Raw genomic sequence first — 22500 nt, 5'->3', positions numbered from 1 at the left:
CAGGGCATGAGGAGCACCGCCGCGCCCGTGCTGCCCCGCGGCGGGGAGCGCGCGGCGGGTCACGGAGCAGCTGCAGCAGGACTGAACAGCTGTTTGATGGAGTACCGGGACAAGGTCCGGGCCCTGGAGACCCTGAACCAGCAGCTGGAGGAGCAGATCCGCCTCTGCCTGGACCGCAAAGCCTCCAGCGCGGGAGCCTGGGGGCCGCTGAGGAGGGAGTGGGAGGAGGTGTACAGACAGGTGAGTCACACACCTGGGGTTACCATGGGAACAGCAGCTGCGCACACCTGGGGTTACCATGGGAACAGCAGCTGCGCACACCTGGGGTTACCATGGGAACAGCAGCTGCGCTCTAACACTAGCGTTATGATCAGCTGGTCGTCATGACTACACCTCCGCCAATAACTGATCAATAAATGACTTTAATCAATAATCAGTAAATAATCTCAATAATGATTTAAACTCCAGACTGTGTGTGTGTGTGTGTGTGTGTTACTGTGTGTTACTAGGTGTGTGTGTGAATATATATGTGTGTGTGTTTATTGTGTGTGTGTGTATGTGTGTGTGTCTGTGTGTGTGTGTGTTACTGTGTGTCTGTCTGTGTCTGTCTGTGTGTGTGTGTGTCTGTCTGTGTGTGTGTGTGTGTTACTGTGTGTGTGTGCTGCCCCCTGCTGGCTGCAGCAGCTCTCAGCACTGTGTTTTCCTGCGTTCCTGCAGGTCAGTGAAGCCATCCTGGACAACGCTCGGCTGATGCTGCAGACGGAGAATGTTCAGGCCAACGCAGAGGACTTTAAGGACAGGTCAGAGGTCACACTGCTGAGGAGGAGGAGGAGGAGGAGGTGGTAGGAGGAGGAGGAGGAGGAGGAGGAGAAGGAGGAGGAGCAGAAGGAGAGGAGAGTAGGAGGGAGTAGGGAGGAGTAGGAGAAGGAGGAGCAGAAGGAGGAGTAGGAGGAGGGGCAGGAGGAGGAGTAGGAGGAGGAGAAGGAGAAAGAGAGAAGGAGGAGTAGGAAAAGGAAGAGGAGGAGCAGGAGGAGGAGGAGAAGGAGGAGCAGAAGGAGGAGTAGGAGGAGGAGAGGAGTAGGAGGGAAGAGTAGGAGAAGGAGGAGCAGATGGAGGAGTAGGAGTAAGAGTAGGAGAAGGAGCAGCAGGAAGAGCAGGAGGAGGAGGCGGAGTAGGAGGAGGAGGAGTAGGAGAAGGAGGAGCAGGAGCAGGAGGAAGAGGAGGAGCAGAAGGAACAGGAGGAGGAGTAGGAGGAGCAGGAAGGAGGAGTAAGAGGAGGAGCAGAAGGAGCAGGAGGGGCAGGAGGAGGAGTACGAGGACGAGGAGGAGGAGCAAGAGGAAGAGGAGGAGGAGGAGAAGGAGGAGCAGGAGGAGGAGGGGGCAGGAGGAGCATGAGGAGGAGGAGTAGGATGAGGAGTAGGAGGAGGAGGAGGAGTACGAGGAGGAGGAGGAGGAGAAGGAGGAGTAGGGAGAAGGGGCAGGAGAAGGAGGAGTAGGATGAGCAGAAGGAGGAGTAGGTGGAGCAGCAGGAGAGCAGGAGGAGGAGTATGAGGAGGAGGAGGAGGAGGAGGAGGAGTAGGAGCAGGAGGAGGAGTATGAGGAGGAGGAGTAGGAGAGGAGCAGGAGCAGGAGGAAGAGGAGGAGCAGAAGGAACAGGAGGGAGGAGTAGGAGGAGCAGAAGGAGGAGTAAGAGGAGGAGCAGAAGGAGCAGGAGGGGCAGGAGGAGGAGTACGAGGACGAGGAGGAGGAGCAGGAGGAAGAGGAGGAGAAGGAGGAGCAGGGAGGAGGAGGGGCAGGAGGAGCATGAGGAGGAGGAGGAGTAGGATGAGGAGTAGGAGGAGGAGGAGGAGTACGAGGAGGAGGAGGAGGAGGAGAAGGAGGAGTAGGATGAGCAGAAGGAGTAGGTGGAGCAGCAGGGAGGAGCAGGAGGAGGAGTAGTATGAGGAGGAGGAGGAGGAGTAGGAGGAGGAGTATGAGGAGGAGGAGGAGGAGTAGGAGGAGGAGTAGGAGCAGGAGGAGGAGTATGAGGAGGAGGAGTAGGAGGAGGAGTAGGAGCAGGAGGAGTAGGAGGAGGAAGAGGAGGAGGAGGGAGGAGTAGGAGGAGGAGCAGTAGGAGGAGCAGCAGTAGGAGGAGCAGCAGGAGCAGGAGTAGGAGGAGTAGCAGGAGGAGGAGGAGCAGCAGGAGGAGGAGCAGCAGAAGGAGGAGTAGGAGCAGTAGGAGGAGTAACAGGAGGAGGAGCAGCAGAAGGAGGAGGAGGAGCAGTAGGAGTAGGATGAGGAGGAGCAGGAGGAGTAGGAGGAGGAGCAGCAGGAGGAGTAGGAGAAGGGGCAGGAGGAGGAGGAGTAGGAGCAGCAGGAGGAGCAGGAGGAGGAGCAGCAGTAGGAGCAGGAGGAGCAGGAGGATGTAGGAGAAGGGGCAGGAGGAGGAGGAGGAGAGCAGCAGGAGGAGCAGCAGGAGGAGTAGGAGGAGGAGTAGGAGCAGGAGGAGGAGGAGTAGGAGGAGGAAGAGGAGGAGTAGAGGAGGAGTAGAGGAGGAGTAGGAGTAGGAGGAGCAGCAGGAGGAGGAAGAGGAGGAGAAGGGGCAGGAGGAGGAAGCAGAGGAGCAGGAGGAGGAGCAGGAGGAGGAGTAGGAGGAGGAGCAGGAGGAGGAGCAGCAGTAGGAGCAGGAGGAGCAGGAGGGAGGAGGAAGAGAAGGGGCAGGAGGAGGAGCAGGAGGAGCAGGAGGAGTAACAGCTGTGTGTCCTGCAGGTATGAGAACGAGCAGCCCTTCAGGAAGGCGGTGGAGGAGGAGATCAACTCTCTGTATAAAGTGATCGATGATGCGAACCTGACGAAGGCGGAGCTCGAGGACCAGATGGAGAACATGAGAGCGGACCTGAGGAACCTGGAGCGGAACCACGAGCAGGTCCACCAATCACAGCACATGTTCCGTATTTGACCGTGTTGGTTATTGATCGGCGTATTGATCGGAGCGTTGTGCTTGCAGGACGTGCGTCTCCTCTACAGTCAGATGTCTGGACGTGAGGTGGACCAACCAGACGCTCCCATAGAAACCAGTCTGGACCAGATCCTGTCCTACATCAGGAACCACTGGGAGAAGGTGACGGAGAGGAACCGGGCCGACACCGACAGCTACCTGGAGTGTAAGGTGAGGTCATCACATCTGGACAGCTGTTCACAGGAGAGACTGCTGCTGTCAGATGTGATGCTGATGTGTGTGTGTGTGTGTGTGTGTGTGTGTGTGTGTGTGTGTGTGTGTGCAGGAGGCGCAGTGTGTCAGCAGCAGGTTGAGTCCAGAGGAGAAGCAGGTGGAGGCGCTGAAGGCCGAGTGCAGCGACGCCGGCTGTAAGATCCAGAGTCTGCAGGCTGAGACTGAGTCCATCAGAGCGCTGGTGAGACCCCATCAATACACTAATCAATACTTCTAATCAATACACTAATCAATACTTCTAATCAATACACTAATCAATACTTCTAATCAATACACTAATCAATACACTAATCAATACACTAATCAATACACTAATCAATACACTAAGGGATCAATACTGCATGATCGATAAACAATCGATATGCCGATCAATAGACTATCAATACACAATAATAAACAATCAATATGTCCAGCAGTCAATAACAAACATGATCAATACACTAATATCATTGATTAGTAGATATTACGTTAAGATATTTTATATTTATGTATTTTAAGCGTATTGATGAGCGATGATGTCATCATGACTTTAGAAACGCGGGCTGGAGAACTCTCTGGGAGACGCTCGGCACTGGCACGATGTGGAGCTGCAGAATCTGGGCTCAGTGGTGGCGAAGCTGGAGGCGGAGCTATCTGACGTCCGCGGAGAGATCGAGCAGCAGCGCCGTGACTACGACACGTTGCTAAGCAACAAGCAGCGTCTGGAGCAGGAGATCGGCATGTACCACGGTATCCTGGATGGAGAGGAGAGCCGCTTCCAACCCAACGAACCACTGTGAGTCACATGACATCACACATGACATCACACATGACCTCACACATGACATCACACATGACATCACACATGACATCACACATGACCTCACACATGACATCACACATGACATCACACATGACATCACACATGATCTCACACATGACATCACACATGACATCACACATGACCTCACACATGACATCACACATGACATCACACATGACCTAACACATGACATCACACATGACATCACACATGACCTAACACATGACCACACACATGACCTTATGACATCACACATGACCTCACACATGACCTAACACATGACCTTATGACCTAACACATGACCTTATGACATCACACATGACCTTATGACCTAACACATGACCTTATGACCTAACACATGACCTTATGACATCACACATGACCTTATGACCTAACACATGACCTTATGACCTAACACATGACCTTATGACATCATGGTATATTGTTAACCCTGAAGCAGTTATTTAGTAAACGGAGGATCAGACTGAGACTTGATGACTACATGTTGGCTTCCAGGTGTTCAGGTCTGCAGTCCGGTGCTGAAGGAGCAGCTCCAGACTTCAGGAGTGATGCTGCAGGACTTGCAGGACAGTGATGGAGGATCTGAGGATCTGAGGAGCAGATGTTTGTGTTTCTACTGTTTCCTTCCTGCTGAGCTGTGAGTGATCAGCTCCTCCATCACAGGACACAAAGAAGAAGAGATCTGAGCAACATAAACCAGAGCTGTGCTAGAGCCTGAACTCTAAACTACAGCAGTCAAGTTTCCACCACATGATGTCACTGTGATGTCACTGCGATGTCACTGCGGTGTCACTGCGGTGTCACTGTGATGTCACCGTGATGTCACCGTGATGTCACTGTGATGTCACTGCGATGTCACCGTGATGTCACCGTGATGTCACTGCGGTGTCACCGTGATGTCACTGCGGTGTCACCGTGATGTCACTGCGGTGTCACTGTGATGTCACTGCGGTGCTGAGTGAAGAGGATTCAGATGAAACAGAACAAAGGAATCAGTGAAGACTGAAGCGGCTGCTGGAGGCTGACTTTGTTTTTATGTTGATGGATTTATGGTTTCATTTGCTGCTAATGTTGATTTAATAAAGGTTATAAACATGTTCACAAATACATTTGTTTGTTTTGTTTTTTTTAAGTTTTATCACAAAAAGAGAAAATAAAACATCACAAACTGTGACATCACACTAACTGTGTTAGAAAAGTTGTAAAGTCATAAAACCTGTTGATGCTTCATGAAGCTGAGTCTGAATCCAGATCTGCAGCCTCCACTAACCCTCTGATAGATCAATATGATAATTATTGATTATTGATTAGGACAGATCAGACAGGAAACAGGAAGTGGTTTCATCTCTTTAATGGTCCACAAACAGAAAACTAATCAATCAGAGTCGGTGATGATTGGATCAATGATTATCGATCAGTTCGTTTGGTTTCCCACATGACACCACCTGACCCGTCTCCATGACGACTGAGTGACTCTTCTTCAGGTGTGTGAGTGCCTCCTGGCGGAGAGTCCGATCAGCTGATCAGGTTCACACCGATGCTTCCGCCTGCTAGCAACATTAGCAATGCAGCTAAAGAGGTGTGACCTCTGACCTCAGCGTGGTCACGTGATGTGCGGCCTGCAGGCGGCGCTCAGTAAAACACATCAGAGCATTCGTCCTCTTTAAATTCAGCAGCTGTGTTTTAAAATCAATAAAATCGATCGGCACACGCTCGCTAATAGCTCAACGCTAGCGGTTAGCTCGACGCTAACCCTACAGTCTTTACCCAGAATCCCTCAGGCGTGAGCGGGCGAGCGTCGGGCCCGCCGTCGTACGGCCACAGGAGGGCGGGGCCTCCTCGGGAACACGGCTCCTCCGGCTCCTACCGGCCGCTAGGCGGGCTGCAGCGGGATGCAGCCCACGCCGACCCCCCCCCTCGTGGCTCACCATGGGCGCCATGAAGCTCCAGCGAGCGTTGTCGGGGTAGAAGGTCTCCACGGAGCAGAGGTTGGACTGGCCGTCGTACCCGCCCACCGCGTACAGCCGGCCGGACGTCGCCACCAGCGACACTCTGCTGCGCCGCGTGTTCATGGCCAGCAGGTGGCTCCACTGAGCCGTGGCCGAGCTGAACACTTCGGCGCCGCTCAGGAAGCCCGATCCGTCGTAACCGCCGACGACGTACATGTGGCTGCCGAGCGCGGCGGCGCCATGGCGACAGCGCTTATTCAGCATCGCCGCCGCTGCATGCCAACGGTTAGTGTGATGGTTGTAATACTCTACCTGTAACACACACACAGAGATACACACATTATATACACACACACACACAGAGATACACACATTATATACACACACAGAGATACACACATTATATACACACACACAGAGATACACACATTATATACACACACAGAGATACACACATTATATACACACACAGAGATACACACATTATATACACACACACAGAGATACACACATTATATACACACACACAGAGATACACACATTATATACACACACACAGAGATACACACATTATATACACACACACAGAGATACACACATTATATACACACACACACACAGAGATACACACATTATATACACACACACACAGATACACACATTATATACACACACACAGAGATACACACATTATATACACACACACACAGAGAGATACACATTATATACACACACACACAGAGATACACACATTATATACACACACACAGAGATACACACATTATATACACACACACAGAGATACACACATTATATACACACACACAGAGATACACACATTATATACACACACACACACAGAGATACAGTATTGATCAGTATTGATCCGTATTGATCAGTATTGATCCGTAGTGATCAGTATTGATCAGTATTGATCCGTAGTGATCAGTATTGATCAGTATTGATCCGTAGTGATCAGTATTGATCCGTATTGATCAGTATTGATCCGTATTGATCAGTATTGATCCGTATTGATCCGTATTGATCAGTTTACTGACCGTGTTGAATATCTGTAAACCGTCATGGCCGCCGGAGACGAAGATGCGCCCGTCGAACACGGTGACGCCGGCGGCGCTCCGGCTGGCGCTCATCTCCGTCACCACCGTCCACCTGCATCAATCAATCTGATCAGTTATCAATACTCACAGATATCCTGACAGCCCTTATTGATCAGAGTATTGATCACCTGTCCGTGTCTGGAGAATAACACTCCACCGAGTTCAGAGACGACTTCCCGTCGTAGCCGCCGCACACGTAGATGTTCCCGTCAATAACCACCGTTCCCATGGCGCTGAGGACACATGATGTCACTGTGATGTCACTGAGATGTCACTGAGATGGCACTGTATTGATCAGAGTATTGATCGTGTATTGATCGTGTATTGATCGTGTATTGATCATGTATTGATCATGTATTGATCGTGTATTGATCGTGTATTGATCAGTGTATTGATCGTGTATTGATCAGTGTATTGATCGTGTATTGATCATGTATTGATCAGTGTATTGATCATGTATTGATCATGTATTGATCGTGTATTGATCAGTGTATTGATCGTGTATTGATCAGTGTATTGATCAGTGTATTAATCGTGTATTGATCGTGTATTGATCAGTGTATTGATCGTATATTGATCAGTGTATTGATCAGTGTATTTATCAGTGTATTGATCGTGTATTGATCAGTGTATTGATCGTGTATTGATCAGTGTATTGATCGTGTATTGATCAGTGTATTGATCAGTGTATTGATCGTGTATTGATCAGTGTATTGATCGTGTATTGATCATGTATTGATCATGTATTGATCAGTGTATTGATCAGTGTATTGATCGTGTATTGATCAGTGTATTGATCGTGTATTGATCATGTATTGATCAGTGTATTGATCAGTGTATTGATCAGTGTATTGATCAGTGTATTGATCGTGTATTGATCAGTGTATTGATCGTGTATTGATCATGTATTGATCATGTATTGATCATGTATTGATCAGTGTATTGATCGTGTATTGATCAGTGTATTGATCGTGTATTGATCATGTATTGATCATGTATTGATCAGTGTATTGATCAGTGTATTGATCGTGTATTGATCAGTGTATTGATCGTGTATTGATCATGTATTGATCAGTGTATTGATCAGTGTATTGATCAGTGTATTGATCAGTGTATTGATCGTGTATTGATCAGTGTATTGATCGTGTATTGATCATGTATTGATCATGTATTGATCATGTATTGATCAGTGTATTGATCGTGTATTGATCAGTGTATTGATCGTGTATTGATCATGTATTGATCGTGTATTGATCAGTGTATTGATCAGTGTATTGATCGTGTATTGATCAGTGTATTGATCGTGTATTGATCATGTATTGATCGTGTATTGACCTGCGCTGGCTGTTCATGCTTGACACTCGAGTCCAGCTGTCCGTCTCGGGGTTGTAAACTTCCACAGTGCTGAGCCGCGATTGGCCGTCGTATCCTCCAATAGCGTACAGCAGCCCATTAACGACGGCCACGCCCACTCTGCTGCGAGCCGTCCTCATTGGCTGACATCGCTCCCAGAAGTTCCCGATTGGATCAAACACTTCAACAACGTTTAAGGAATCACCTGGAGGAGAAAAACACTGACATCAGCTGACTACCAGTCACATGGCATCATACTGTAGCCCCGCCTTTCCTCCACAGGTGAGCAGGTGTACAGGTGAGCAGGTGAGCAGGTGTGAAGGTGAGCAGGTGAGCAGGTGAGCAGGTGTACAGGTGAGCAGGTGTACAGGTGAGCAGGTGTACAGGTGAGCAGGTGAGCAGGTGTACAGGTGAGCAGGTGTGAAGGTGAGCAGGTGAGCAGGTACCTGAGCTGTTGAGTCCTCCCACAGCGTAGATGAGTCCTGTGATGGACGTGCAGCACCTCTGCCGGGTCTTGAAGGTCGGCAGGTGAGGACGGCGCTCCGGCATCAGGTGGAAATCTTTGGCTTCATCCACCAGATCTCTGACAACAGAGTCATTCAACCAATCATCACACAGCTACATGATGATGTCACCTGGCGCAACATCTACCTGTTGGCTACACCTGTCTCACCTGCATTTATGGCAGCAGCGGACCAGTTCGTCCTGCTGGACTCGGTCCGATAAGAACTGAGGTCGACACAGCGGCAGCCGGATCTTAGAGAGCAGCTCCGGCAGCAGAGACTCCCTCCGGTCCCGGTCATGATGAACCCAGGCCAGCACCGCCTCGAACACCTGGTGAGTCATGTTATCAGGTACAGGTGAGTCATGTTATCAGGTACAGGTGAGTCATGTTCTCAGGTACAGGTGAGTCATGTTCTCAGGTACAGGTGAGTCATGTTATCAGGTACAGGTGAGTCATGTTATCAGGTACAGGTGAGTCATGTTATCAGGTACAGGTGAGTCATGTTATCAGGTACAGGTGAGTCATGTTATCAGGTACAGGTGAGTCATGTTATCAGGTACAGGTGAGTCATGTTCTCAGGTACAGGTGAGTCATGTTATCAGGTACAGGTGAGTCATGTTCTCAGGTACAGGTGAGGGTCTCACCTGTTCCTCTGCTTTGATGTTGAGCTCGTCGCAGCCCACCAGCTCCAGAACTTCTTCCGTCCTCAGACTCAGAAACTCCTCCGATAACGAAACCTCCACAAAGTGCTGATGCAGGAAGCTGCTGGCCGAGTCGTACAGCGTCGTGCACATCATGGTCTCTGCAAACTGACGCACGCCTAGACAGTTCTTAGGGTGTAACCTGCACAGGTGAGACAGACAGACAGACAGGTGAGCAGACAGACAGGCAGCAGACAGACAGGTGAGCAGACAGACAGGTAGCAGACAGGTGAGCAGACAGACAGGTGAGCAGACAGGTAGCAGACAGACAGGTGAGCAGACAGGTAGCAGACAGACAGGTGAGCAGACAGACAGGCAGCAGACAGACAGGTGAGCAGACAGACAGGTAGCAGACAGACAGGTGAGCAGACAGACAGGCAGCAGACAGACAGGTAGCAGACAGACAGGTAGCAGACAGACAGGTGAGCAGACAGACAGGTAGCAGACAGACAGGTAGCAGACAGACAGGTGAGCAGACAGACAGGTGAGCAGACAGGTGAGCAGACAGACAGGTAGCAGACAGACAGGTGAGCAGACAGACAGGTAGCAGACAGACAGGTAGCAGACAGACAGGTGAGCAGACAGACAGGTGAGCAGACAGGTGAGCAGACAGACAGGCAGCAGACAGACAGGTAGCAGACAGACAGGCAGCAGACAGACAGGTGAGCAGACAGACAGGTGAGCAGACAGACAGGTAGCAGAAAGACAGGTGAGCAGACAGACAGGTAGCAGACAGACAGGTAGCAGACAGACAGGTGAGCAGACAGACAGGTGAGCAGACAGGTGAGCAGACAGACAGGTAGCAGACAGACAGGTGTCTCACCTCTCCTGCAGGAAGGAGCAGCAGGCATCTTTAACGTTCTGCAGCTGCAGGAAACTCGAGCCGATGAGCAGCGACTGAACGTTCTGCTGGTCGATGGCAACATGGCCGCTGTAGGCGAAGTTAATGAGAGACTCCAGAGCACTGCAACACAGGGGGGGGCGAGGGGTTAGACCTGGACTATACGGGGGGGGGGGGGGGGGTTAGACCTGGACTATACGGGGGGGGGGGTTAGACCTGGACTATACAGGGGGGGGGGGGGCGAGGGGTTAGACCTGGACTATACGGGGTGGGTGGGTGGGTGGGGGGGGTTAGACCTGGTTTATACAGGGGTGGGGGGGGGGGGGGTTAGACCTGGACTCCATGGACTTACCTGGGGTCCATGCCCTGCATCAGGATCTCGTCCTGCTTGCACTCCACCATGTCGTTGGTAAACATGGCGTGGAAATACGGGATCGAAGCGGCCAGAACGATCCGGTGAGCGCTGAACTTATGATCCCCGACCTGCAGACAGGAAGCAGCCGTCAGCACACCTGTGCTGTTCTCTCACCTGTGCTGTTCTCTCCTGTACTGTTCTCACCTGTACTGTTCTCACCTGTGCTGTTCTCTCCTGTGCTGTTCTCTCCTGTACTGTTCTCACCTGTGCTGTTCTCTCACCTGTACTGTTCTCTCCTGTACTGTTCTCACCTGTGCTGTTCTCTCCTGTACTGTTCTCACCTGTGCTGTTCTCTCCTGTACTGTTCTCACCTGTGCTGTTCTCTCCTGTGCTGTTCTCACCTGTGCTGTTCTCTCCTGTACTGTTCTCTCCTGTACTGTTCTCTCCTGTGCTGTTCTCTCCTGTACTGTTCTCTCCTGTTCTGTTCTCACCTGTGCTGTTCTCACCTGTGCTGTTCTCTCCTGTACTGTTCTCACCTGTGCTGTTCTCTCCTGTACTGTTCTCTCACCTGTACTGTTCTCACCTGTGCTGTTCTCACCTGTGCTGTTCTCTCCTGTACTGTTCTCTCCTGTACTGTTCTCTCCTGTGCTGTTCTCTCCTGTACTGTTCTCTCTCGTGCTGTTCTCACCTGTGCTGTTCTCTCCTGTACTGTTCTCTCCTGTTCTGTTCTCACCTGTGCTGTTCTCACCTGTGCTGTTCTCTCCTGTACTGTTCTCTCCTGTACTGTTCTCTCACCTGTACTGTTCTCACCTGTGCTGTTCTCACCTGTACTGTTCTCTCCTGTGCTGTTCTCTCCTGTACTGAACATGGAGGAGAACATGGAGGAGGTGAACATGGAGGAGGTGAACATGAAGGAGGTGAACATGGAGGTGAACATGGAGGAGGTAAACATGGAGGAGGTAAACATGGAGGAGGTGAACATGGAGGTGAACATGGAGGAGGTAAACATGGAGGAGGTGAACATGAAGGAGGTGAACATGGAGGAGGTGAACATGAAGGAGGTAAACATGGAGGTAAACATGGAGGAGGTGAACATGAAGGAGGTAAACATGGAGGTAAACATGGAGGAGGTAAACATGAAGGAGGTGAACATGGAGGAGGTGAACATGAAGGAGGTGAACATGGAGGTAAACATGGAGGAGGTGAACATGGAGGAGGTGAACATGGAGGAGGTCAACATGGAGGTAAACATGGAGGAGGTAAACATGGAGGAGGTAAACATGGAGGAGGTGAACATGGAGGAGGTGAACATGGAGGAGGTAAACATGGAGGAGGTGAACATGGAGGAGGTAAACATGGAGGAGGTAAACATGGAGGAGGTAAACATGGAGGAGGTAAACATGGAGGAGGTGAACATGGAGGAGGTAAACATGGAGGAGGTAAACATGGAGGAGGTAAACATGGAGGAGGTAAACATGGAGGAGGTGAACATGGAGGAGGTAAACATGGAGGAGGTGAACATGGAGGAGGTGAGCTTATTTTGGCGCTTTCTGTTGACGCCACTTCCTGCTTTGAGTATAACCAATCAGCACAGAGTAAACCTGAAGCCCCGCCCAGGAGTCTTTCAGGGCCGAACACAGTACCGACCCCGAGGCAGCGACTAGGTTAGACCTGTTAAGGTTCTGCTAGACGGGTCCAGTTCTTGCCTGGGCGGGGCTTCAGGTTTACTCTGTGCTGATTGGTTATACTCAAAGCAGGAAGTGGCATCAACAGAAAGCTCCAAAATAAAACGCAGCAGAAGAAGAACAGTAGTAGCGCCGCTAGGTTCTATCAGGGTTCTAATCTGCTGTTCCTGCAAAGGTTCTTCTAAATGTTACCAGGAACGTCCTCCGTGGAAACAGGCTATAGATCAAACTGATTACTGATTATTGATCAAACTGATTATTGATTATTGATCAAACTGATTATTGATTATTGATCATAGCTGAATTCTGTCCATCTAAACACTCTAACCTGTGATAGAAACCGGAAATACGTCACACACGGAGCCACCTGCCTCTACCTGAGCCTGTCACGTGCTCTGAGGCTCACAGCTGTCACAGTCACGTGCACGTGCACCTTTTTACCCACAGTTCATAGCGTGTGATGTTAGCAACAGTAACCAGGAAGCATTAACAAACAGGCAGTGTGACGTCATAGGTCCGTTCACAGCGGGGGGTGGGGGGGGGGGGCAGCAGGTCTCAGGTGTTTCCGGGTCAGATGTTATTACAGTGACGTCACACTGTCGGTTGCTAATCCGCTGTTAGCTGAATTAGCATGTTGTTAGCATCTTAGCCGCTAGCAGGCTAACAGCTGTCTGAGCGCCGCGTCATCTTTACCTTGAGCGTGACGTCACAGAGTTTCCCCTGACGTCGGATCTCCTCCATGACGACATAGCCTCGTGCCGGCAGGTCGTGCACTGAGAAGTGAACCAAGTCCTCGAGCTCCTCACAGAAGATGTCTCCCATCGTCAGCAGCTCCGCGGAATGAGCCTCCGAGCCGCCGTACCTTCTGCATCCGGTCTCAGCCTTCACAATAAAACACTCATCGATCAGTGTTGAGGTGTCCTTCACAATAAAACACTCATCGATCAGTGTTGAGGTGTCCTTCACAATAAAACACTCATCGATCAGTGTTGAGGTGTCCTTCACAATAAAACACTCATCGATCAGTGTTGAGATGTCCTTCACAATAAAATGTCTAAATAAAAAGGGTCTATCTAGTAGAGCCCTGTGTGTTTGTTTATTTAAAGGATCCCAATCTTCCATCTTCCTGGATCCAGACCATAATATTTAATAATATTTAATAATATTTAATAATATTTAATAATATTTAATAGACAACTACAGACTTTACAATCTCAAGTTAATATAAAAATATATAAAACTGAAAGGAAAACATTTTACAGTCATTATATCACAGAACCTCAAAACCTGGAAGACTGGTCCAAAACCCAACTGACCTATAAAATACTGACAGCTTCATAGAGTCAGACTTCGGTACTGGTAGAGTAATCAGTCCACGATTCGCCCCTCGACTGTTATAAGAACGAGTATTAAATTATATTATGTGTGATTGGTTCTGGATGTGATCGGTTCTGGCTGTGATCGGTTCTGGCTGTGATGGGTTCTGGCTGTGATTGGCTCTGGCTGTGAATGGTTCTGGCTGTGATCGGTTCTGGCTGTGATTGGCTCTGGCTGTGATTGGCTCTGGCTGTGAATGGTTCTGGCTGTGATCGGTTCTGGCTGTGATTGGCTCTGGCTGTGAATGGTTCTGGCTGTGATCGGTTCTGGCTGTGATTGGCTCTGGCTGTGATCGGTTCTGGCTGTGAATGGTTCTGGCTGTGATTGGCTCTGGCTGTGAATGGTTCTGGCTGTGATCGGTTCTGGCTGTGATCGGTTCTGGCTGTGATCGGTTCTGGCTGTGATGGGTTCTGGATGTGATCGGTTCTGGCTGTGATTGGCTCTGGCTGTGAATGGTTCTGGCTGTGATCGGTTCTGGCTGTGATGGGTTCTGGCTGTGATCGGTTCTGGCTGTGAATGGTTCTGGCTGTGATTGGCTCTGGCTGTGATCGGTTCTGGCTGTGATCGGCTCTGGCTGTGATTGGCTCTGGCTGTGATTGGCTCTGGCTGTGATCGGTTCTGGCTGTGATCGGTTCTGGCTGTGATGGGTTCTGGATGTGATCGGTTCTGATTGGATCATAAATAAACTTTAATATAAACGACAGACTCAGTTGTTGTTGACGTGATTATTTAATTTCTTTTCTTTGTTAAATCTTTAATATTTTTCTTTTTATTAAAATAAATTACACATTTGAACATTAAGCTCTGAATAATTGATTATTGATTATTGACTTTATTAAAACATCATGAAGTCACATTTACATCTTTACACTGTTAGCATGAGCCGACACATCATACAGCAAGCTAGCTAATCAATAACTGATCAATACCGATCGCTGTCGGACCTTTAAAATGGTGCCGTTACCATGGTGACGATGCTGGCTTCACTTTATAAATAACGTTTTTAACTGGTGGAAGGTTCTGCCGGAGACAAGGAACCACAGGGAGAACCTTTTCGCTGCTCTGGAAGGTTCTGCGGACGTTCTCCAGGTCAAAGCTGCAACAGAACACAGAACGGTTCTACGGTTCTATGGGTTCTATTCAGAGCAGTAATAAAGGTTCTATTGGTCGGAACATGGAGAACAGTGAGAAGCTCATGTGTACCGTCAATGTGAAGACTTTAGAACACTACACGGAGAACATTTTAAAAGCCTTAGAACATCAGACACTTGATGAGCAGGTTCTGTTGCAATAAGAGCACACTGCAGAACCCTGGGCCACAGCTCCACCGGTTCTTAAGGAAGATCTGTGTTGATCTGATTGTTCTTGAACACTGCATGCAAGAAGGTTCTAGAGTTAAATGCAGAGAACACTGTGTTCTTTAACGTCAGAGGTGGTTCTAGTTCGTAAAGCTGGAACATGTTCTGTGATCTATGTGTGCTGTAATTCACGTAGAACCCATCAAGTGTTTGTGTGGTACTGAACTCGCACAGAAGTCGGTTCTCTGATGGAAGAACAGTTCTCTGTGTAGAAATATTTATTGTGATATGAATGATCTAGAGCCGCATGTCGGAGGTTCTGTAGAACGTTCCCTGCATGTTAACTCAGTTTGGTGGTTCTGCAAAGATCTAGAACTGTAGAAGGTTCTTGCAGTGAGAGGGTTCTGCGCCCCGCAGATTGAGACAAGGTTTATCTAGAACTTCAAACAACACACGTGGGCAGCATTTATGGGGGTGGCAGTAGAACCCAGAACCCAACAGAACAGAATGAAGCTTTAGCGATGCAAGCACGCAGAGCAGAACCAACGTTCTTGATGTTCGGTCTGGGAGAACCTGGGCAGTGTCTGAGGTTCTGCGCCACTGCCCCAAACGTCTAAGAACTTTAAAGAGTGAGCAAATGTTCTGATGTTCTGAGTCGGTGAGCGGGTTCTCCAGCTGGTTCTGGAGCTGCAGAGGAACCACAGTGGAACATGTGGGTTCTAGAAAGGCATTCCTCCAGAGATCTGGCGGGCCACCTGTTCGTCGGTGCTCTCGTCCCGTTCCTTCCGCTCCTGGTTCCAGTCCTTCAGGCCCTCCGGCAGCGACGTGTCCTCGTCCTCGCCGCCGGTTCCTTCCACAAACTCCTCGTACGTCGACTTCTCAGCGAACGGACGTTTTCCGAGCAGCTCCACCATGTCGTTCTTATCCAGAACCTCCTTCTCCAGCAGCCGCAGCGCCACCTGCAGGACAGAACACACGACTCAGAGAACGTTCTCCCACGGTTCTCCAAACTATCCGACTCATTTAAGCAGAGAAACGAGTCGCTGATCACCCCGATTACTGCCCCCCCCGTGATTACTGCCCCCGCCCCCTGTGATTACTGCCCCCCCGTGATTACTTCCCCCCCCTGTGATTACTGCCCCCCCCCGTGATTACTGCCCCCGCCCCCCCTGTGATTACTGCCCCCCCCGTGATTACTGCCCCCCCCTTCGTACCATCTCCACTTCGGCCTTCTTCTCGCTCAGCAGCTGGTGCGTTCTCTCGTACGCTTCGCTGATCAGGATTCGGACCTCGGTGTCGATGAGCCGAGCCGTCGCCTCGCTGTACGGTTTCTCCAGAACCATCTCGCCCTGCCGAGGGAGGTCGAAGGACACCTGGCCCACCTTAGCGTTCATCCCGAACTGCACGATCTGCAGCAGAACAGAGAGCAGTCAGACCAACATGACCTCTGACCCCTCCCTTCTGACCCCTCCCCTCCCCGTGACCTCTTACCCCTCCTCTTCCCGTGACCTCTGACCCCTACCCTCCCCGTGACCTGCGTGACCTCTGACCTGTGCGTAGGCGCTCTGCGTGACCTTGCGCAGGTCGTCCTGAGCCCCGGTGGTGATGCGGCTGAAGAAGATCTGCTCTGCGACTCTTCCTCCCAGAGTCATGCACATGCGGTCCAGCAGCTGCTCCTTGGTGTAGAGGAACTGCTCCTTCGGGAGGTACTGAGCGTAGCCGAGGCCTTTCCCCCGCGGGATGATGGACACCTGCACAGGTAACAACCGTTAGTTATCGGTTCTAACGCTAACTATTGATCCTGACTGCTGGTCGTCATGGCGACGGACCTTCAGCAGCGGGTCGGCGTGCTCCAGGAACCAGCCGGCGACGGCGTGACCCGCCTCGTGGAACGCCACCGTCTTCTTCTCCTCCGGCTGCAGAACCTGAGTCTTCTTCTCCAGACCTGCAGGAAGAAAGCATCAGGTTAACGGTGATCCACTTATCGATGGCGTATTGATAACGTGCGGCGGTGCTGCTCGCCTCCGATCACTCTCTCGATCGCCTGTTCGAAGTGTTTCTGGTTGATGGCGTCCGAAAGGTGGCGAGCGGCGATCAGAGCTGCCTCGTTACACACGTTGGCGATGTCGGCCCCTGATGGACAGGAAACAGGAAACGGTGGAGTGAACGTCTGAGAGGAACAGAACTCTGAAGACTAACAGAACCAACCAGCTTACCTGAGAATCCGGGTGTGAGCGCCGCCATCTTCCTCGCCAGCGCCTCTTTGTCCATCTCAGGGTCCAGCTTCAGAGGACGCAGGTGGACTTTAAAGATGGACGATCGTCCTTTGATGTCGGGGTGGCCTAAACACCAGAAACAGCTGATGAGATTAACTGAGACCTTCATCATCATCTTCATCATCATCATCATCATCATCATCATCATCATCATCATCATCCTCACCGATGTAGATCTGCCTGTCGAAGCGGCCCGGTCTCATCAGCGCCGGGTCCAGGATGTCGGGCCGATTTGTTCCTGCCAGAACGACGACGTTGGTCGCTGTGTTGAAGCCTGAAAACAGAACCGTTAGTTTAGTCCAGGGGTTCCTAACCTAGGGGGGTTCTACAGTACAGTACTAGTACCTCAAACTGTACTACAGTAAAGTACTAGTACCTCAAACTGTACTACAGTAAAGTACTAGTACCTCAAACTGTACTACAGTACAGTACTAGTACCTCAAACTGTACTACAGTACAGTACTAGTACCTCAAACTGTACTACAGTAAAGTACTAGTACCTCAAACTGTACTACAGTAAAGTGTTTTGATTGACTGTCAGTTTTCACTACATTTCCCATGATGCCGTTCTTCACCCACCGTCCATCTCCACCAGCAGCTGGTTCAGAGTGTTCTCCTGCTCGCTCTGCCCTCCGAAGTTTCCTCGTCCTCTCTTCCGTCCGACAGCGTCGATCTCATCGATGAAGAGGATGCAGGGCGCGTTCTTCCTCGCCATGACGAACAGATCTCTGACCTGCACAGAGGTCAAAGGTCAAAGGTCAGACCACTTTAATTATTTCAACAATCTGTTGACATTTCCCAGCAGCCCCGTGACTCACCCTGGCGGGGCCGACGCCCACAAACATCTCCAGGAACTCGGAGCCGTTAACGGTGATGAACGGCACGTTGGCTTCGCCCGCCGTCGCCTTGGCGAGCAGCGTCTTCCCCGTTCCAGGAGGACCGGTGAGGATCGCTCCCTGCAGACACACAGCGTTAGCTCCTCATCTCAACCCCCCTCCCCCCCCCCCCCCCCTCGCCCCCCGACCCCCTCACCCCCCTCACCTCGGGGGTTAGGGTATTTTCCATCATTAATATGCACTGGGTCAAACTAGGCTTTATAGCAAGGCCACACCAAATATTGGGTTTAGACACTGTCTCCCCCTGAGATAGTGGTAAGCAGTGAGCCTGCTCCTTTTGGGGAAAACAGGAGGCTTCCTGATAGTGTTGCTATAGCAACTGAGGTCAGATATGTCTTTGAATGTTTTCCCTGAATGGGGTAAAGGTAACTGGAGTCAGAGGTTTGATATAGTGTTGGATGTAGGACAAAGGTCCTGAGTGAGGTCTAAGCAATGTTTTGTCTATAGACCAGTAGAGTGAATTCTGTATATTGTAGATGTGTTGGATCTGCCCATATTTGGGTATGGCTCAACCTGTGGCATTATCTGTGTGGTTTAAAGTCCCGGAGGACAGAAACTTCAGAATTGAAGGGAGCATCAGAACATAACGTGTACTGATCATTCATTCACTTCTCCTTGTAGAAGTAAATAAACCTTTTCAATGCAAGACATCCTGGACTCCTGTCTACTCTCTCCACTGATGTATGGGCTGAATAATTAAAATCTCTATCATCGGGGACCTCGCCCCCCCCCCCCGCCCCTTAACCTCACCTCAGGGATCTTGGCCCCCCCCCCCTCACCTTAGGGATCTTGGCCCCCAGGTCCTGGTACTGTTTCGGGTTCTTCAGGAAGTTGACGAACTCCATGATTTCGAGCTTTGCCTCCTCGCATCCCGCCACGTCTTTGAACTTCACGTCGATCTCGTCTTTCAGGATCTTCGCCGTCGTCTCGCTGACGCTGAACAGCCCCCCCATCCCGCGGCCGGGACGCCCCGCCCCCGCTGGCCCCCGCCGCAGCATGAACAGCAGGAAGCCGATGATGAGCACCGTGGGGAGCATGCTCAGTAGGAACGTGCTGGACAGGAAGGACCAACGTTAGCATGGAAACGAACACAAACAGACAGGAAGTGACAGGAAGTGAGCGGCGGCGTCTCACCCGTCGCTCTCGGTGGAATAAACCACCGGCAGCCGGTTCTCGCCCTCGATGCCGAGCTCGTACTGAGCCGTCTCCAAGTTCCTCTCAAACGTGTCCACGCTGCCGATGTTGAACCAAACGTACTGCTGGAAAACAGTTCAGGTCAGTTTGTTTCCAGCCAATCAGAGCGCAGCGTCAGCACCAGGAAGACTCATCATCATTAGCAGTCTACTGGGGCGTCCATGATGTCTTACTGCAGAGTCACTGAACTGTGTAGTCTAGTATTCAGGTTCATTAACAGCTACTTTCAGCCACTAGGAGGAGCTCTAAGCATCAGACAGTAAAACCAGATAATAAGTATTAAAGTTTAATTATATTAAAGTATAAACTCACTCCGTCCACCGGCGTTTTCCCCGCAGAGAAAACCACTTTGACGTAACGTTTATTGACGACTTCTAATCGATCAACCTGAGAAACAAACACAGTAACAGCTGCTGAGTATTAATGCAGTACTACAAATACTACAATACTACAAATACTACAATACTACAATACTACAAATACTACAATACTACAATACTACAAATACTACAAATACTACAAATACTACAATACTATAAATACTACTACGACCATCACATGAGCTTATATAGATAATGTTTTATGTTGAAGACAAAAACAACTAAACAGTTTCATCATTCATCTTCAGGTGATGATGTCACAGACAGGTGATGATGTCACAGACAGGTGATGAGGTGATGATGTCACAGACAGGTGATGAGGTGATGATGTCACAGACAGGTGATGATGTCACAGACAGGTGTGCTCACCACTCCTTTGGACAGGTAGTTGTTGACGAAGTCCTTCCAGGTGACTTCTCTGCCTCCGTCTCTCAGCACAAAGTAATAAGTGACGGTCGTCCAGAACGCGACTCCGCTCAGGAAATACATCCGGAACTCCCGATCGTCCCACGGCACGTCTCCCTGAAACACACACACACCTGAGTCAGCAGGTAACGCACACACACCTGAGTCAGCAGGTAACGCACACACACCTGGGTCAGCAGGTAACACACACACACCTGGGTCAGCAGGTAACACACACACACACACACACACACACACACACACACACACACACACACACACACACACACACCTGGGTCAGCAGGTAACACACACACACACACACACACACACACACACACACACACACACACACACACACACACCTGGGTCAGCAGGACACACACACACACACACCTGGGTCAGCAGGTAACACACACACCTGGGTCACCAGGTAACACACACACACACACACACACACACACACACACACACACCTGGGTCAGCAGGTAACACACACACACACACACACACACACACACACACCTGGGTCAGCAGGACACACACACACACACACCTGGGTCAGCAGGTAACACACACACCTGGGTCAGCAGGTAACACACACACCTGGGTCAGCAGGTAACACACACACACACACACACACACACCTGGGTCAGCAGGTAACACACACACACACACACACACACACACACACACACACACACACACACACCTGGGTCAGCAGGACACACACACACACACACCTGGGTCAGCAGGACACACACACACACACACCTGGGTCAGCAGGTAACACACACACACACACCTGAGTCAGCAGGTAACACACACACCTGGGTCAGCAGGTAACACACACACCTGGGTCAGCAGGTAACACACACACCTGGGTCAGCAGGTAACACACACACCTGGGTCAGCAGGTAACACACACACCTGGGTCAGCAGGTAACACACACACCTGGGTCAGCAGGTAACACACACACCTGGGTCAGCAGGTAACACACACACCTGGGTCAGCAGGTAACACACACACACACACACACACACACACACCTGGGTCAGCAGGTAACACACACACACACACACACACACACACACACACACACACACACACACACCTGGGTCAGCAGGACACACACACACACACACACACACACACACACACACACACACCTGGGTCAGCAGGTAACACACACACACACCTGAGTCAGCAGGTAACACACATACACACCTGGGTCAGCAGGTAACACACACACCTGGGTCAGCAGGTAACACACATACACACCTGAGTCAGCAGGTAACACACATACACACCTGGGTCAGCAGGTAACACACACACCTGGGTCAGCAGGACACACACACACACACACACACCTGGGTCAGCAGGACACACACACACACACACACACACACACACACCTGGGTCAGCAGGTAACACACCAGGGTTTCCCACAGCGCTTTCCTGCTAAGGCGGCCGCCTTAACTAACGTCACGTCTCCAAAAATAATAATAATAAAATAAATAAATAAATATACTAGCGATATTCGCCGTGTGACTCTGTCATCTTTTCTCCCTTTCATTCCAAACCGTGACTGACAGTCTATCTTCTCTGCGCCGCTTTACAGCGCCCTCCGCCCGGACCTCGCCGCTTCCCGGGGCCGTGGACAAAGTGCTCGCTGCGCCCTCTCTCCCCGCGGGGAGGGACGGGGCCCCCTGCTCCCCGCGGGGAGGGACGGGGCCCCCTGCTCCCGGCGGGGAGGGACGGGGCCCCCTGCTCCCCGCGGGGAGGGACGGGGCCCCCTGCTCCCCGCGGGGAGGGACGGGGCCCCCTGCTCCCCGCGGGGAGGGACGGGGCCCCCTGCTCCCCGCGGGGAGGGACGGGGCCCCCTGCTCCCCGCAGGGAGGGACGGGGCCCCCTACTCCCGGCGCGACTGTCGACCGGGCGGACTGTCCTCAGTGCGCCCCAACCGCGTCGCGTCGCCAGGGCGGGGATCGGCCCACGTCAGAGGCGCAAGGGGTCTGCGGCGATGTCGGCAACCCACCCGACCCGTTTTGAAACACGTCAGAGGGTGAAGAAAACCCCGTGGCGCAATGAAAGTGAGGGCCGGCGCACGCCGGCTGAGGTGGGTGCGGCCC

General features: G+C 51.1%; 4 protein-coding genes across 6 annotated transcripts in view; 2 read left to right on the top strand and 2 right to left on the bottom strand.

Moving 5' to 3' along the window:
• Positions 1–5090, top strand: part of bfsp2 (beaded filament structural protein 2, phakinin) — a 5294-nt gene extending 204 nt beyond the window's left edge. The window contains exons 1-7 of the mRNA XM_062429369.1: positions 1–240; positions 718–800; positions 2749–2905; positions 2987–3148; positions 3264–3392; positions 3745–3986; positions 4530–5090. The exon at positions 1–240 is cut by the window's left edge and continues 204 nt beyond it. Coding sequence (XP_062285353.1) covers positions 1–240; positions 718–800; positions 2749–2905; positions 2987–3148; positions 3264–3392; positions 3745–3986; positions 4530–4608 — 1092 coding nt within the window. The 3' untranslated portion in view covers positions 4609–5090. The remainder of the gene's footprint in view (positions 241–717; positions 801–2748; positions 2906–2986; positions 3149–3263; positions 3393–3744; positions 3987–4529) is intronic.
• A 288-nt stretch (positions 5091–5378) lies between these two features.
• On the bottom strand, positions 5379–13366 carry klhl18 (kelch-like family member 18). Its single transcript, XM_062428837.1, is given in 11 exon segments — positions 5379–5949; positions 5951–6295; positions 7042–7153; positions 7230–7334; positions 8437–8659; positions 8901–9037; positions 9128–9288; positions 9604–9802; positions 10484–10624; positions 10854–10984; positions 13235–13366. Coding segments are annotated over 11 exon segments (1725 nt in total). The 5' UTR covers positions 13364–13366; the 3' UTR covers positions 5379–5907.
• LOC133990711 (protein PF3D7_1417600-like) lies at positions 11936–12520 on the top strand. The gene is made up of 2 exons (XM_062429111.1): positions 11936–12130; positions 12371–12520. Exons 1-2 carry the CDS (start codon positions 11936–11938, stop codon positions 12518–12520), a joined length of 345 nt encoding a protein of 114 aa, XP_062285095.1.
• A 1273-nt stretch (positions 13367–14639) lies between the features above and the next one.
• Positions 14640–22500, bottom strand: part of afg3l2 (AFG3-like AAA ATPase 2) — a 13943-nt gene continuing 6082 nt past the window's right edge. The window contains exons 1-13 of one of the 3 annotated variants that reach the window (XM_062428989.1): positions 20332–20582; positions 19895–19969; positions 19523–19647; positions 19168–19441; positions 18311–18448; positions 18072–18225; positions 17659–17766; positions 17433–17558; positions 17239–17349; positions 17046–17161; positions 16767–16967; positions 16431–16625; positions 14640–16175 (exon numbers count right to left, since the gene is read on the bottom strand). In XM_062428989.1, coding sequence (XP_062284973.1) covers positions 15936–16175; positions 16431–16625; positions 16767–16967; positions 17046–17161; positions 17239–17349; positions 17433–17558; positions 17659–17766; positions 18072–18225; positions 18311–18448; positions 19168–19441; positions 19523–19647; positions 19895–19969; positions 20332–20451 — 1983 coding nt within the window. In that variant the 5' untranslated portion in view covers positions 20452–20582 and the 3' untranslated portion in view covers positions 14640–15935. Of the gene's footprint in view, positions 16176–16430; positions 16626–16766; positions 16968–17045; positions 17162–17238; positions 17350–17432; positions 17559–17658; positions 17767–18071; positions 18226–18310; positions 18449–19167; positions 19442–19522; positions 19648–19894; positions 19970–20331; positions 20583–22500 lie in introns of those variants that run through there. The other 2 variants (XM_062428990.1, XM_062428991.1) reach the window with 2 other exon arrangements.

This window comes from Scomber scombrus, chromosome 11, assembly GCF_963691925.1.
Source record: "Scomber scombrus chromosome 11, fScoSco1.1, whole genome shotgun sequence".
In the NCBI taxonomy this organism is placed as follows: Eukaryota; Metazoa; Chordata; class Actinopteri; order Scombriformes; family Scombridae; genus Scomber; species Scomber scombrus.
This window is presented reverse-complemented; position numbering and strand designations above follow the sequence as displayed.

Bases quoted from the DNA above. Each gene is read 5' to 3' on its own strand.
- LOC133990711 (XM_062429111.1), top strand. From the start codon at position 11,936: ATGGAGGAGGTGAACATGAAGGAGGTAAACATGGAGGTAAACATGGAG. The intron at 12,131-12,370 runs GTAAACATGGAG...AACATGGAGGAG, and splicing joins AGGAGGTAAACATGGAGGAG to GTGAACATGGAGGAGGTGAG.